Source organism: Peromyscus eremicus, chromosome 20 (assembly GCF_949786415.1).
Source record: "Peromyscus eremicus chromosome 20, PerEre_H2_v1, whole genome shotgun sequence".
Lineage (NCBI taxonomy): Eukaryota > Metazoa > Chordata > Mammalia > Rodentia > Cricetidae > Peromyscus > Peromyscus eremicus.
The window spans coordinates 60245178-60262323 of record NC_081436.1 but is presented as its reverse complement, the minus strand read 5'-3'; the positions used below and the strand labels follow the sequence as shown (position 1 = coordinate 60262323).

The 17146-nt window shown below is 38.1% G+C and overlaps 1 protein-coding gene across 3 annotated transcripts in view; it reads left to right on the top strand.

The window, feature by feature from the left end:
* Positions 1–17146, top strand: part of Rims2 (regulating synaptic membrane exocytosis 2) — a 473841-nt gene that overhangs the window by 73817 nt on the left and 382878 nt on the right. For all 3 annotated transcript variants that reach the window (XM_059247963.1, XM_059247965.1, XM_059247962.1), the window contains one exon: positions 15021–15231. In XM_059247963.1, coding sequence (XP_059103946.1) covers positions 15021–15231 — 211 coding nt within the window. The remainder of the gene's footprint in view (positions 1–15020; positions 15232–17146) is intronic.

Genomic DNA, 17146 nt, shown 5'->3' with positions numbered 1-17146 from the left:
TCTCTTGCTGGTGCTTGACTGGTCACGCTCAAAGCAGTTGATATGTAATTGTGAGCTGGTCCAAGCAGGTGCTGCACAGGTGCAACATGGTTTTCTTTCTGAATAATCTGAAATTGACTGCACTTGCTGTGTACTTTCGAACCATCTGCAATTCTTTGTGGCTCCATGCAGGAGTAAATGAAACAGTAGGAACGCAAACTAATACATTGTATTTGTCTCATGGTGCATACCTATAATTTCAGCACTGCAGTAGTATGACATAGCACAGATCATAGCAAGATCTTCTTTCAAAAGAAAGTATGAAAGTGCTACTTGCTGTATTTATGCAAAGAATGCATTTAGTGAGAGATGCAAAAATTGAAGATATGCAGCGCATTGACTTGTTCTGTAGTGACTGTATCTGGAATGAGCATTGAGGCCAAAGAGCTGACTGTTCCCAGCCCTCATGCTCCTTTCCAGGAACAGTGCCTCCATCCTTGAGGTGAGGGTAACGTGTGTCCTGACCTCCACAATCCACTGTGTTCTACCGTGCATCATTGTTTCTGTCTGTTCTTGTGTAGGCTATACGGTTTCCACAAGGTATTTGTGGGATATATCAGTATGATTTGAAGTAGCTGTACATCATTTATTTGCTTTGCTGTATAGTACTTTGAGATCTTAGTAGGTTTCACTTTATTTCCTTATTTAGTCTAAACTATTTTGTCTTAATTTCTAGGTTTTTTTTGGCTATTAGTATGCTGCTTTATACATCCTGATGACATTTTTTCCAGTTACCCTGGAGGATAATTTTATAGTTATTTGTAAAAGTAAATACTTTAGCTAATTAAAGATACTTTCAAACATTAAAGTTGCTTACTGTCAGGGTGTTTCTCTTCATTTTGTCACTGGTTTATGTGATAATGCTACATGTGCCGTTCACTGAGCATGCCTGAACACCTGAGGACTTAGGGACTCAGCATCTGGCCTAGGAGAGAGAAGGAAAAGCTGCAAAGAAGCTTGCAGAGGAGTGATTGATAGGAGTTATGCTGTGTCACGTCCCTGCACTGTGTGAAGTAACTCAAGCTTCATAGTTTGTCTCTGCTCTAGAGACAGTGGGACCTGGCAGAATGGAGCCGATAAATGAGGTGGACCAAAGTCTCATGCAATAGCCAACTTTATTCAAAGCGTCAGACAGTTGGTGCTCTGAGGGTTAAGAGGAGTCACGTGAGTCTAATCACAAGGACAAGCCACATGTGGCAAAAACATGTTTTTCCATAGGGACATGTAAACAAATATCAGTAGCCAGTTGTAATGAACAATCTGGAGTAAACTCACTCCTATTGGCTATACCGGAGGGACACGAAACCACATTCCAAGAACGATTCTGTGCTTTGAAGAAACTGAGGTCACAAGTTTGTCTTGTCTACTTTTCTTGGAGTTTTTTCACAAGCACTCAGAATTCTCCTCACATGACTCCATTCTTGGACTGTGTTCTGATAATAGTTAATTATGTTGACCATGATTAACTATGACTAAGTCATACCAATTTTTAGAAATGCAAACAATGTCATCAGAGTTTTATTTATTGTTAATTACATGATATTTTATCTAGGTGGCAGGGCATAAAAGCATTTTACTACTTAATACCCTCTTTCTTCTTTACATTCTTTTTTTAAAGAAGCGTTTTCCAGTTGAAGGTAGAGTGTCTGTGCCCACAGTGGCCTCAGAATGAGTTCTCTGTCCATCTCCTTCTAAGATGCAAAGTTGAGTTTAAGTAATAGTCTTAGGAAGAAAGTTTCAGAGAAGCTATGAACACACTTTCCCTATTAGTCTAGAAGGATTATGTATATATTGAAGACAGATTGTGCCCTCATTATAATCACAAGCTGAAAGTATTTTTTACTTATTTTTAATCCCAGCCTCTAGTTTTGTGAATAGGATAAATGCTCCAGAAACTTTCTATCTAATGATTATATGCACATTGTTATGAGCTTGACTTTAATGACTTCAGTTTAATTACTTTTCAGATGTTATGGTAACATAATAAATTGAGAAGCGGCTGGGTATACTGGTTCACTCCTATAATTGGGAGGCTGAGGCAAGAGAATCCCAAGTTTGAAGGTAGTCTGGATTTTCTAGCAAAGTCTTATCTGAAAAAAACAAAAAACAAAGCTGAAGAAGCAAGGTCTTTATATTAATGAGATGTATTTAAGAGAAAAGAGGATCAGAGAGTTTGCTGTGAGGTTGTGTCTCCTAGTATTGTCCAACGTCACCAATAAAGTCTCACCACATGACAGCCCAAATGTGAGCTGAATAAGAATACCACAGTTGGACATGTCAAAGTGGATGGGAAAAAGCCCATGAGGCCTCAACCCTACACAAAGAACTACAGGCAACTGAGGACAGCTAGGAGTGGGAGAGGTGCTCCTCCCCAGGGAGGAGCACAGCAATTGGTCATCCAGTGCCAAACAGGCAGCCCATGAAACATACATACAAGTAACATATGGGCTGAACATGTTACATGTGGACTATATATGTATACACATGTACATACATATTTGTGTGAAATAACATCTAGTAGAAAAAGTGGCCATGAACTGGAAGGCAGGGAAGGGTATATGGGAGATTTGAAGGGAAGAAGGAAGGGACAAATGTAATTATAATATCATAAAAAGAAAAAAGCATAGTGTTAGTAGAGAATGTTATGCGACTTGATATGAATATTTTTCACTGTTTTAAAAATTGTTTTTTAATTTGAGAATTTCATACAATATATTTTGATCATAAACTTTCCCCTCCGCCAACTCCTCCCAGATTCTCTTTACATACCAGCTTCATGGTTTTTTGTCTTTCTTTTTTTTTTTTTTTTTGGTTTTTCGAGACAGGGTTTCTCTGTGTAGTTTTGTGCCTTTCCTGGAACTCACTTGGTAGCCCAGGCTGGCCTCGAACTCACAGAGATCTGCCTGCCTCTGCCTCCCGAGGGCTGGGATTAAAGGCTTGCGCCACCACCGCCCGGCTTTTTGTCTTTCTTAAGGAAAACAAACACACACACACACACACATACAGAAACAAAATGACAAAGACCAAAAAGCACAAAATGTCATGGAATTCATTTTGTGATCATCATCTACTCCTGGGCATTGAGCCAGTACTGGAGTTTGGTTGATCTACTCAGTATCATTCCATTGAAAAAAACAATTTTCCCTCTTCCAGCAGCTACCAATTGCAAATAGCTTCTTTACTAGAGATGGGACTTTGTGCCCACTTCCCTTTTTCTTTGCTGGCCTTTTGTCTGACTTGAACTTACATAGTTCTTGTACATGCTGTTACTGTCTCTGTGAATTTATGTGTGCATCAGTCCTATTGTGTCTTAAAAATACTTTTTTCTTGATGTTGTCCACTGCCTCTGGCTCTTGAAATTTTTGGGTTCCTTATTCTGCATAGATCTTAGAGCCTTGAAGGGAGGGATATGATAAAGACATCCCATTTAGGGCTAATTTTTCCAAAGTTTTTCACTCTCTTCTCATTGTCTAGTTGTGGGTCTCTGTGTTAATTACCCTCTAAAGCAAGAGGAAGCTTCTCTGATAAGGTTCATAATAATGGTAGGTTTTCCCCTGGATGTAGTCATATGTATCTCCTGTTCCACCTGGCTCCGAAGTCCCACAGCCGCTTATAAAATAATCATTCAGGGGCTTAATATTAATTATCAATTGTACGGCAGGCTTTCCGCTAGCTAGCTCTTACAACTTGACCCATTTCTGTTTATCTCTAAGTTGCCACGTGGCTGTGGCTTACTGGTATTTTCACCTCTCCTGGTGGTTTAAGATTTAACATTTGAATGACTGTTCACTTTCTTCTACCTTGTCTTTAAGACCTGAAGTTCTGTCTTCTAATTCATTTAGTCTGTTGGTGAGACTTTTCCTTTGGACTTGTAAAATGATTTCCTGGGTCTTTCAGTTTTGGTTTTATTTCAGTTTGGCTTTTTTGTGGTGATCCTGTTTCTTTGTTAAATTCTATTTTCATATATGAACTGTTTTCATTGTCATTCTACTGTGTGTGTTTTCAAGGTCTTCATTCAGTCATTTATTCTTATCCTCTCTTTAAGGTCCTTGAACATAATCATAATTGGTATTTTGAAAGCTTTGTCTTGTGCTTCTGTTAGGTTTATCTAAGTTTTATTACCAATAATGACTCGAGTGTCAGATGTTGGAGTGAAAACCTGATAGATAAAAGAAGTAGTGAAGGAGTGACTAGTTGATCTTCTCCCCACACTTTCCAGATCTAAAAGGACCTTGAATCTTTCTAAGCCTCTCCCCACTCTTTCCTGTGCCTCTCTGTTGTGTCCTGGGTCCTCCAAAGTCTGTCTCTATGGTCAATTCTTGTCAACTAGTTGCTGGCTCTGCCCCCCTGATCCAAATTTAACTTTAATTAACACAGTTTCAGAGTGTCATTGTGTGATCAAATATTCCAAAACATGCTTTAGCTAAATTGCTTTTCTCAGAAAATCTTATAGTAGGAGTAGTGGCTTCTGGAGGAGAAATATTATCTTGGTTGTTGGTGTTTGTGATTTTGGGATGGGATCTGGATGTCTGAAGTTAATGATGTTTTTGGTATTACCTGGTGTAGATATCTGGGCGTGCCTTTGTTTTGTGGGTGTTTGGGTCTTTTTGTTCTTTCTCCCATCTTTCAGTTTGTGTGGGGCAGGTGAATGATGCTTGGTTTTCAGTGTTGGATATGGTGGGTTTCAGGGTTTAGACTTTGTTTCTAGATTGGTGTAGTAGATAGGGTGGCTGATGTTGTAGTTGGAACTCTGGGTTCTGACTTTAATCAGTCCCATTTAGGGTGCAGGGGGAGGGCTGGTGGTAGGCTAGCAGATGGAATAAGAGGACTGACCTTGGTTTTTTTTTTCTCTCTCTTATATTACATCCTGACCTCAGTTTCCCCTCTCCACAGCCTCCCTCCCCCATCTACTCTGCCTCCATTTCCCTTCAGGAAAGGGCAGGCCAGGGATATCAACCAAACATGGCATATCAAGTTGCACTAAGACTAGGCATCTCCCCTGTCCTCTAGTATTAAGGATACAATCTGGGAAAGGGTCCCAAAAAAGCAAGCAAAAGGGTAAGAGACAGCCCCTGCTCTTACTGTTAGGAGTCCCACAAGAAGACCAAGCTACACAACCATGACATATATGCAGAGGCCTTAGGTCAGACCCATGCAGGCTCCTTGGTTGTCATTTCGGTCTGTGTGAGCCCCTATGAGCCCAGGTTCTTTGATTCTGTGGGTTTTCTTGTGGCGTCCTTAACCCCTCTGGCTCCTACAATCCTTACCCCTCTTCTGCAGGATTCTCTGAGCTCTGCCTTATGTTTGGCTGTAGGTCTCTACATTGGTTTCTATCAGTTGATAGATGAAGCCTCTTTGATGGCGATGGTTCTAGGCTCCTGTCTATGAGTATAGCAGAATATCACTAGGAATCATTTCATCGTCTTTTATTATTTTTTTTTTGGCTGGTAATGTTTAGTTCTACTCTAGGTTTCTGGGCTATCCAACCTCTGGTTCCTGGTCCTCCAGGCATGTCAGCAGTGGGTTTCCTCTCATGGCATGAGTTTCAAGCTGGACCAGTCGTTTGTTGGCCACTCCCACAGTTTCTGTGCCACCTTTACCCTAGCACATCTTGCAGGAAGGACAAATGTAGATGGAAGGTTTTGTGGCCGAGTTGGGGTCCCAATCCCTCCACCAGAAGTCTTGCCTGGTTACAGGAGATGGCCAGTTCAGGCTCTGTGTCTCCTGTTACTAGGAGTCTTAGCTTGTAGATTCCTAGGAGTTTACATTACACTAGGTTTCTAGCTCATCCCTGAGACGGCCCCAATTCCGGTTGTCTCTCCCAGTACTCTCTCCTTCCATCCTCCCAGCACCCAATCCCTACTGTTCATGGGAATCTCTTAAGTATGGTTCTGTTTTGATCCATATGGCCTAGGCCTTGAGACTCAGTGGTTGGGGAGATGCTGAAAGTGTGTTGGGGAAACTGGCTCTGGGAATTCCTACCTGAAGTTCTCAGTGTAGCGCTGGGCCTCTACTCCAGTCAGTTCCAGACTGGTGCAGTGCAAAGGTGCATGGTAGGCGTGCAAGCTGGGGACCGGAAGTTAAATAGATGTAGAGGTTGGGCTTCCTGTGGTTGCTGTCTTGGACTCAGTCTGATCACTATATTGGTAGCCTAAAGTCAATGGAATATCTGATTCATTTCAGATCATTTTGTAAAATATTTTCACAGTGACTAACTGATTTCTCTAATGGATGTCAAAAATGAGGGTAGATATGTAATAATCTAGGAAATAGTCCTGTGCATGGAATTAGATATTCTAAGTTGCCTTTCTAGAGTCCACTTTTCTGTGTTTTTATTCTCTCCTGATGTATGTCTTATTCAAAAATGCACATTCTTCCTACCGCCTGAATTTTCATCTGCTTTTATATTTTGCATATGAAAAACTTGAAGTAGAAATTAATTCCTCAGTTGAGACCTACTATACTCACCTTCTAAGAACAGGATGTTTAAAAACTAAAAAATGTCCCTTTTCTGTGAAGTCATGCTTATACTATTTATAATTAATTTCTGTTTTCTAGAACCAGGTTTTTTTACATTTATTTTATGGGTGTTTCAATTAATTTTTAGTTTGCTTATATGACTGTCCAATATCCATACATCCATGTGTCTTATTTTACTGTTGACAAGAACTAGGTTATGTTCAAGTTTACATGTTTTGTTCCACCTACCAAAGAGGTTATATACAATGTTACTTATTAATTCAAGCATTCAATAAGTATTTATTGACAAGTTGGCTATGGAACATATATTATTAAGCTAGTAAATAATGGGGTAAAATTGAAAGCAAAACAAAAATCTTCATGGGTTTTTTTTTTCATTACACAAGTAGGGGTAATCAGAAAGTCATGTAATGAACAAAAAGTGCAGTTGTGATAAATGCAGTATGTTCTGATGCTTTGAAAAGGCCTAATGGAGAGATTTGACCCAATCGTTGAAGCTATGAAATACATTCCTAAGGAATAGTGAAGTGCTGCAGGAACACTGAAGGAGGGGTAGAAGGAAAGTATCATGGTTCTGTTAGTTCTGGGGAATTGTGGGGAACGTTCTTTTACTTTCCCCATAACTACATATAGAACATGGAAATAATTTGGTTGTTATAGTAAATTCTATAGATGCTATCTTTTTTTTTTTTTTTTTTGAGACAGGGTTTCTCTGTGTAGCTTTGCGCCTTTCCTGGAACTCGCTTTGGAGACCAGGCTGGCCTCGAACTCACAGAGATCCGCCTGGCTAGATTAGATGCTATCTTAAAAGAAATAAAATGAACTAGGAAGGAAATAGTTTAAACTGAAATAGAGGTTAGTTCATAGACTTCTGGGTACTTGATTATAAATTAAAGCACAAAATTTTGAGATAAAATATTAGTGGCAAAACTTTTGTTATTTTTGAGAATTAGCAATAAATGGAAACCCTAGTGAGTAGGAAGACTCGATGTCCTAAAGATGTCAGTTGTCCTCAAACTAATCTATAATACAATGCAATGGCAGTGATAAGCTCAATATGATTTTCAAGGAAATGGATAAGAGCATCACAGTGTTTTATGGAAGTAAAATGTTTTACCAATAGTAAAATCTTTTCAACAGAGAAGAGTAAAGAGACCGAACTATTTTTACCTTTTAACTATTTTAACTATTAGATTTCAAAAAAAGTTACAAAGCTGCATGTCTTAGTTATACTTTTCTACTGCTGTGACAAAACACCATGACTGAGGTAGCTCATAAAAGAAAGTGTTTAATTGGGTTTACAGTTTTAGAGGGTTAGAGTCCATGATGGCCAAGCAGAGGCATGATTGCAGGATCACCTGAGAGCTCCATCTTGATTCACAGCAGAAGGCAGAGAATACACTGAAGATTGCAGGAGGCTTTTGAAGCCTTAAATCCCACCCCATGACACAGCTCTTCCAACAAAGTCACACCTCCTAATCCTTCGTAAACAGGCTCATCAACTGGGGACCAAATATTCAAACATGAGCCTGTCGGGGAAGCCACCCACAGTGCTGTATATCAGGGATGTATGGATTTCTTTCCCCTCTTCAAGTCATCTCTATAATTCGGAATAGGTATTCTAATTTGAGTCTTTATAAATTGATGTAGCAAGGAACTCTCAGTTTTTTTTTAAATTTTGAACTATAATATACTGCTTGAAGAAAATGGTTGCTTTTATTGTTTCTATAACAGTACTAGACAGAAACAACCTAAGGGAGAATGCGTTAATTTTGGTTCATGGTTTCAGAAGGTTTAGTCCTTGTTTGCTTGGCCGTATCCATCACTTGGACAGAACATGGCAGTGGGGGGATATGACAGAGGTTACATACCTCATGGCAGGCAGATGGGTTGGTGTAGGGCTCGGGGAAGAAGAAGAGAGAGGAGGGAGGGAGGAAGGGGTCAGAAAGAAAATACTCGCAATATCCTTTAGGACAGTGGTTCTCAACCTGCCTAATGCTGTGACCCTTTAATAAAGCTCATATTGTACTGACCCCAACCATAAAATTATTTTCATTGCTACTTCATAACTGTAATTTTGCTACGGTTATGAGTTGTAATGTTAGTATCTGATATGCAGGATATCTGATATGCAACCCCCAAAGAGGTTGGATGCATAGGTTGAGAACCACTACTTTTGGATCTACTCCTAATGGCCAGCATCCTTTAGCTAGGCCCTACCTCCCAACGTTTTGATAACCTCCACAAGTGTTTCCTCAGCTAAGGACCAGACATTCAGTGCAAGGTCCTTTTGGGACAAAACTTCATATCTCAATCATAACAAAAATATGTCATCTACAAACTACCTCAAATATCTGTATCCAGAGATTATATGATGAGTCTCAGAAAAGGGAGAAAATAAATTTAACATCAGTCTAGAAATAGGAAAAGGTGTGAGTTCACCATCGAAAGTAAAGTTTTAAGGAGCAAACCTGCCACAGATGCCTTTTAAAGCAGTAATGGAAATGATTGGTTTGTGGAGAGCTTAAAAACACATGTATAAATAACAGCAGTAAAACTGCGAGGCTGGGAAAGATTTTCAGGAATAGCAGTAAACACGAATTTATAGGATCTGTTAATTCACAGGGAATAACACTTACTTTAGAAAATACTGAATTTGATGACTTCTTTAGTGATGAATATTGATAGAGAACATACACAAAACTTTGGATTATTAAGCTTTTATGAAATAATAAAAATTACCAACACTTCAAAATTTATGCATTATTGTATATAACTTAAATATTAGTTTGTAAAGTGCTTTTTAATAGAATATGGTGTCTTTGACTATTGAAATTTGCTAAACTTGGATTGTGCATAAAGTTTTAGTGGAATATATCCTAGCTCATTTATTTGCACATTATTTATGGATGCCTTTATGTCTCAGTGATGAGTTGTGACAAAGAATGTATGGCCCACATGCCTAAAATATTATGCAGCCCTTTGCAATGTGTGGCGACTTTCTAATCTGCCTTTCTAGAAAGTTATGTATTAAAATTTATCTATGTAAGATCTCTTGGACCTTTCAATGTATTGCAAGTTTGGTTTTGACAGTGTTGTCCTGGAGTAAGAGTAGACACTGCTCCCAGTGAAATACAGTACAGTGTCCATCAATGTAAGTATGGATCTTAATATATGATAGGCTGATCGCACAAATTGGTAGAAGAGAGGTTAACTACTTAATAAACGATGATGGGCAAATAGAATCTCTATATAAAGAACATTGAGATTAAATCTCTGTATCATATCACGTATAAAAATAAACTTCAGATCGATTAAAAGCTTAGCTGTGAGAGGTAAACTTATAAGGCTATTTAGAAGAGACTGGAGAATTTATGACTAACACAGGTAAATGCACATGCATGTATTTGCGTGCACATACGTGCCTACACATACACACACACACACACACACACACACACACCCACACCCACACATACCCAGCAGTTAAATCACAGTGATGAAGGAAAAAATTGGTATATTGACTACTGCAAAATAAGCAATTAGACCACAAACTTGGAGAAGATTTTGCTGTGTTTAAATTTATAAAGGACAATATGTAAGGTATCTATGATACTCCTTCAAACCAGGAAGAAAAATATAGAAAGCCATATCCATAGTGTTTGTTAAAAGATCTGAATAAGCAGTTGATATGAGTGGCAGTCCTTTTGAATGAACTTCATCTGAAACTAGAAAAGTGTCTTGTTCTTTGGGCCTACTGGTTAGAATTTGATACTCTCACTGCTGTGGTCCAGGTATGATTTCAGGTTGGGGAGTCTTTCTTCTGTTAGGCATGATAGCACCCACCTCAGTCTTATCACTTGGGAATCGGAGCAGGAAGTTCTTGAGTTCTAGGCCAGCCTGGGCTATACCGATGATGGGGCAGATAGGTAGGTTAGGTAGGTAGGTAGGTAGGTAGGTAGGTAGATGCACAGAGAGATATAGGACTAGAGAGAGAACTATGAATTGAAGGCAGGAGAACATGTCACGATGCATTCTGATGTGTGTAAGGACTGAAAGAAAGACAGGATGACTTTAAAGGAGACAAGAAATAATGTCAAAACGTCGACTTGTACCTTGTACAGTCGTATGTCACTTCACAGTGGGGTTATGAGAAATGTGTGATTAGATGATGTCATCACTCTACAAATATCATATGGTATAATTACACAAACTTACTCTATACCTAGGCTATGTTATAATTTGATGGAACTCCCATTATATGCGCAGCTCATCGTTGATTGAAGCATCATCATTTGGCACATGACTGTACATTCAAGACTTTGTAGGTCATTATAATAGTTTTCTTTATAACAAGGGACAACGAGTTAACAATGAGCATATTATTTAATTTTCACATATTTGTAAATTTTATAACCTAAACGAACATTTTGATGTGGTTCTGGTTTTCTTAAGTTTGCTGAGACTTGTTTTGTAGTTGACCATGTGGATTATCTTGGAGTGTTGTAGTGTATGCTCTTGAGATGAATGTGTATTCTGCTATTTTGGGATAGAAAAATAATTTATTTTTGTCCCATTATATCTACAGTGCACTTCAAGACCTTCATGTCTATATTGATTTTTCTGTTTCTATGCTCTATAAATTGTTGCTAGCGAGCTAATGGAGCCCGTCACTCTTTTTTACTGTTTCAGTAGTATCTAGTATTTTTTACTGTTTCAGTAGTATCTAGTATTTTTTACTGTTTCAGTAGTATCTAGTATTTTTTACTGTTTCAGTAGTATCTAGTATTTTTTACTGTTTCAGTAGTATCTAGTATTTTTTACTGTTTCAGTAGTATCTAGTATTGTTTACTGTTTCAGTAGTATCTAGTATTTTTTACTGTTTCAGTAGTATCTAGTATTTTTTACTGTTTCAGTAGTATCTAGTATTGTTTACTGTTTCAGTAGTATCTAGTATTGTTTACTGTTTCAGTAGTATCTAGTATTTTTTACTGTTTCAGTAGTATCTAGTATTGTTTACTGTTTCAGTAGTATCTAGTATTTTTTACTGTTTCAGTAGTATCTAGTATTTGCCTTATGTATTGTATTTTGCTGCTTCAGTGTTGGGTGTATACATTTTAGAATTCGTATATGTTCTTGATGAATTTATTATAATAGAAGAACTTTCTTCGTACCTTTTTACAGTTTTTGACATAGTAGTTTATTTTTATCAGATGTAAGGTAACCCTCTTTGCTTTGTGTGTTTCTGCTTGTGTGGAATATCTCCTCAGTCCTACTTTAATCTGGGTGTCTTCAGTGGTGAAGTGGGTCTTATAGGCAGCCTACAGTTGAGTTTTGTTTTTTCCTTGGAAGGAAATCTTTCATTTATTTTGATAAGAGGACATTATCTATTATACACAGGATACTCATTGGTAGATGAGGAGTGGTTATTGTGATTTAATTTTATTCTACTTGTTTTGTACATTTTCCCCTTTAATTTTCAAGTTGGCATACACAATAACATGTTTTCTTATGATGTTTTTATTCAGACCTAGTTTTGTCTAATTGCCTTTAGAGTTTTTACTTTGGTTTCTGGCTATTTGATGAGAGGATGTGAGAGAGTGAGGGGTGGGGTGGAGGAATGAATGAGAATTTGGGGTTATTTTATAAGGTGTGTTTTGAGGTGTGTTTTGTCTTAGTGTCTTCTTGTTATTTTTGTAAAATTGTCCTTATCTCTTTAATTTTTTTTTTTTCTGGAGTTTTATTTCACCCACCACATTGACAGTGAGGTCATTGCTGTTTCTCTGACCTCGCTTATACTCTGTCAGTTTCATTTTGGACAGTTTTTATCAACTCATTTTCTAGCTTACTGTACAGTCTTCTCAGGAAAGAATTCTTCATCTTTGATAGCATAATTTTCCTTCTAGAATTTCCATCCGATTCTTTATTTCATTATTACAATTTTCTGTTCTAATTCCCCATTTCTTCATGAATGATTCCACTTTTTCTATGTCTTCTTTATTGTAATAATTTTAAACATTTTAGTTAAGATATAATTGTATCATTCTTTCTTTCTCCCTCCCATTCCTCCTATGCTGCCTCCCATATGTGCTTATTCCCAAGTCCATGTCCTCTTTGAGTCTAGTTGTTACGTTTCTTGTAGTAGATTAGTTATTTGTTGTTTTCATCTCTTGGTGCTGTATCTTTGAATTGTATTTGTACCTGGATGTGGAATACCCTTTCCGACAGGCTGTTGGTGTTGGGAATTGAAACCTCAAAGAAATCACGAATTCAGATAAGTTTGGATTTTGGTGTTGCCATCATTGTCTTTAGTGCAGCATTGGCACAAAACTCTTCCAAGCATGTGAGCTGCTTTTGCATTCCCTCTTAATGGATGCTGGTGTGCTGGAAGTTGCCGTCCTTACACATACTCCCCATGTGAGGGCTACATAGGTTACTCCCATGCACTGGAGTCTTTGGAAGTAGTCAGCTTCTGATGCTTATTTCTTTATGATTGCATCGCAGGGAAATGGGTGTGCTCTGTGACAGTTCCCTCTTTCTAGTTTCGACAGGCCCTAGTCACCTTGTGAGTTCTTGGTCTCTCTCACCTATGGAAACAAGTATGCCTTGATCTCCAGTTCTGTATCCAGTTTTGGGGCAGGAGTTTCTTCCCATGTCCCAGTGATAAAAGATGTTTTGTTTGTGTTTGGGTATTTTCTGCACTGTGGAGAAAGGATTTCTTCAATCTTATCTGTAGCCATAATGGCTCTTTGCCTTCATCTTAAGTGACAGAGCTTACTTTTCTTGCTTGTGGTTTAAAGAAAGCTTTTACTATTTTTAGCAGAATCAGGAAATCATGTCTGTACCTCAGCAGCCACAATTTACCTTTTAATGTCTGCACATGTGCACTCTCCCCAAGCAGGGCTGTGTTCCTTGCCTGTGTTTTCAAGTCTTCCAGAGTGCTTGTGGAGGGAGGAGGGCTGTGGGAAAACACTCTGCGTCTGGATCTTTAGCTGTTTGCAGTTGTCATGTTAGGTGAATCTTGCCATTGCACTATTTGTTAAAATTTTAACTGATCTCTGTCTAGAGCTGTAGCTTTGTAGATACAGTATTTACCTAGAATGTGTGAAGCCTTAGTTTCAGTCTCCACAAACACATACAAAAGATGTGGTTGTGTATGCCTATGCCTGTAATCCTAGCAATGGACACCTGAAGCTGGAGGATCATCTTTGATACATAGAAAGTTCGAAGCCATCCTTGGATATATGAGATGCTGTCTCAAAAATAAGCAAACAAATAAACAACCCCTCAAATAATAAAGATTTCCCTTTACCTATCTGTGTGGTACTACTTCCTTCTCCTATGTTATTGCCAGAGATGGAACAATTAGACTTGGTGTTCTTTGGAATTTAGATTGTTTGCCTGATAACTTCCCTTCTGATGGGCTTAAAATAAGTTATGGTTTTGTCGATTGTCAGCTCTAGGATTGGAGTGATACCATTTTTAGTTTTCTAAATCTTTACAAATTTAAAGTGGCTTTTGAGACAGGGTTTCTGTGTGTGATAGTCCTGGCCTTCCTGGAACTCACTTTGTAGACCAGGCTGGCCTCGAACTCACAGAGATCCACCTGCCTCTGCCTCCCGAGTGCTGGGATTAAAGGGGTGCGCCACTGTGCCAGCACTCCCGGAGGTTCTCTAAATCTTGAGTTAATTATAGTTATGAAGCATTAAACTGGAAAATAGAAAAATTTGTAATGATACAACTTTCCAATTGTCCTTTTTCTTAACTTAGTTTTCTTTTTGATTCATTTTATTTGTATTTATTTATGTGTGTGTTTCTACATGTTAGTATGAGCAAGTCTTTGTGTTCACAGAAGTCAGAAGAGGGTGTCAGAGCTCCTGGGACATTGTGAACCACCCAGTGTTGGACCTGGGAACCCAGTTGTGGTTCTGAAGAGTAACAAGTGCTCTTAGCTGCTGAGACAGCTCCGTAGGCTCCAGTATTTTAATTTTCAAGTATACCTGGCTTTACCTTTTTTTTTTTTTTTTTTTTTTTTGCACAACTCCATTTGTTAGGCTGAGAATGTGTCACAATGTTTTCTTTTTACAGCTAAGCTGTGTTGTGACTGGTGAACAGATGCATTTATCTGTCTGTGGAAAGTCTAGTTCACTCCAGTTGAGACTGTGTCTCTGCTTTTAAGACACTAGGTTATGGCTTCTTTGTGGAGGTAAAATTGTCTTCCTGTATTTCTGAAGCTAAACTGTTGAAAAATAGTAGTAGGTAGAAGTTTAGTTTAATATTCAAGGAAGTGTTCCACAAACATAATTTTATAATTAATATGTTTATTAAAGATAGAACTAATTTCAACACTTTTATGTTACAATATGCCATTCAAGCAAGATATTATTCTCTAGTTCATAAAATTAAAATTTATACTCCTTTAATCTCATCCTGTGTATTCTAATTATAAAATAGATTGTGATTTTCTTTGAGAATCTGAAAACCCTTTTTCTTTTCTGCAGAAAACTGCATCAACAGTTTGAAATGTATAAGGAACAAGTCAAGAAGATGGGAGAAGAATCGCAGCAGCAGCAAGAACAGAAGGGCGACGCCCCAACCTGTGGGATCTGCCACAAGACGAAGTTTGCTGATGGATGTGGCCATAACTGTTCTTATTGCCAAACCAAGTTCTGCGCTCGGTGTGGGGGTCGAGTGTCATTACGCTCAAACAAGGTACAGGACAGAATATGATTGTTTTCCAGTAGTCAAGCTTACTGTGAATACAGTGGAATAGATACCTGAAATTACGAAGAACACACCGTGGTGTTCTCATCTTTTACTGAATGCGAAAGGTGGTCTTCACTGTTTCAAGTCAGCTTGTGATGTTGGGTAGAATCATAGGGCCTTTGACTTTCGAACACAGTGAAGACATTTAGAGATTAATTGATATGTCCTTTGTTGTGGATAATGAAAACTCTGATCCAGAGAGACTAAGATTGATTTTTATAGCCACTGATTACTATCAGAACTCTGATAGAGATTTCTCTATTATTACAACACTTTCACAAACTTGGTAGATTATTTATCTTCTTTGGTCATTGGAAACATGACCATTCCAGCTCTGAGATCTTTTCTTTATTTTGTAGCTTTGGAAGCTATACTCTCCTTTGTTTTTGTTTTCATATTAATGAAATTGCATTCAGCTATGGAATTTAAAGACCTATTTTTTCATATTTATTCTAGGCTTTATCTACACTTTATCTACTTTAGTGAATATGTAAATGTTACTCATAGAATACTTTGTCAAATTAGCAAAAGCAGTATTACAAATGCTCTGCTAAGTTCTTTGAATTGCCTTCCTAATTAATATCTTATAATCAAACTAATTACTTAGATAGTTTTTACATACAGACAAATCTGTACATACATTATTTGGGAATAATTGTGGAAATTAGTTCTCCTGTGTGATTTCATGTCTTTCTTTTCTTTTCTTTTTTTTTTTTTTTTTTTTTTTGGTTTTTTGAGACAGGGTTTCTCTGTGTAGCTTTGCGCCTTTCCTGGGACTCACTTGGTAGCCCACGCTGGCCTTGAACTCACAGAGATCCGCCTGGCTCTGCCTCCTGAGTGCTGGGATTAAAGGCGTGCGCCACCACTGCCCGGCATGTCTTTATTTTCTTATTGTTTGTGTCTCTCAATGTTTTGTTTGCCCAGAACCAATCTTTTATTTCTCCTAATGCTTCCTCTTGGCTTGATGATAGTTTGTGCATATGTATGTGTATACATATACACATTACATTAGTATAATTTTGAGTAAAAGTGATACAAGCAGAAATCCTTAGTCTTAGAAGGAATGTATTCAGTCTTTCAATATTAGGTAAAATGTTACCTATAATTTTTCATAGGTGCCATCAATTACAAATTTGCTAAGAATTTTTTTTTTAAGATCTTCAATAGGAGTTGGACCTTCCCAATGCCTTTTGCCTTCTATTGAGATTATTTTTTGCTTTTTTTTCCGCTTATTTAAGATGATGAGGTATATTGACTGATTTTTGACTAAACCAACCCTGTTTTTTTGAAATAAAATCCAGTTGGTCATGATAGATAGATAACTCATTTTATTATTCATGAGTTTGATTTGCAAATCTCTTTCCTTGATTTTGGAATTAGCATCACACTGGCCTAATGGAAAAGATTATAAAGTATTTTACTCTCTTTAATGTCATAGGAGAGTTTGTATAGAACTGATTGCTGTGGGATGGTCTGTATGTCAAGTGTGTTGCTGATTGGTCAGTAAATAAATCACTGATTGGCCATTGGCTAGGCAGGAAGTATAGGCGGGACAAGGAAAAGAATTCTGGGAAGTGGAAGGCGGGGAGGCAGACACTGCCATCCGCCATCAGGACAAGGAAGATGTAAGGTACCAGTAAGCCATGAGCCATGTGGCAAAGTAAAGATTAATAGAAATGGGCTAAATATAAGAGTAAGAGCTAGACAGTGACAGGCCTGAGCTAATGGCCAAGCAGTTTAAATAATGTAAGAGTCTGTGTGTTTATTTTATAAGTGGGCTCTGGGACTGGCGGGACTTGGTGGCGGGAGCTGGAGAGAAATTCTCCAGCCTGAGAGAGATTTGCCCTGACCGTGGGCCAGG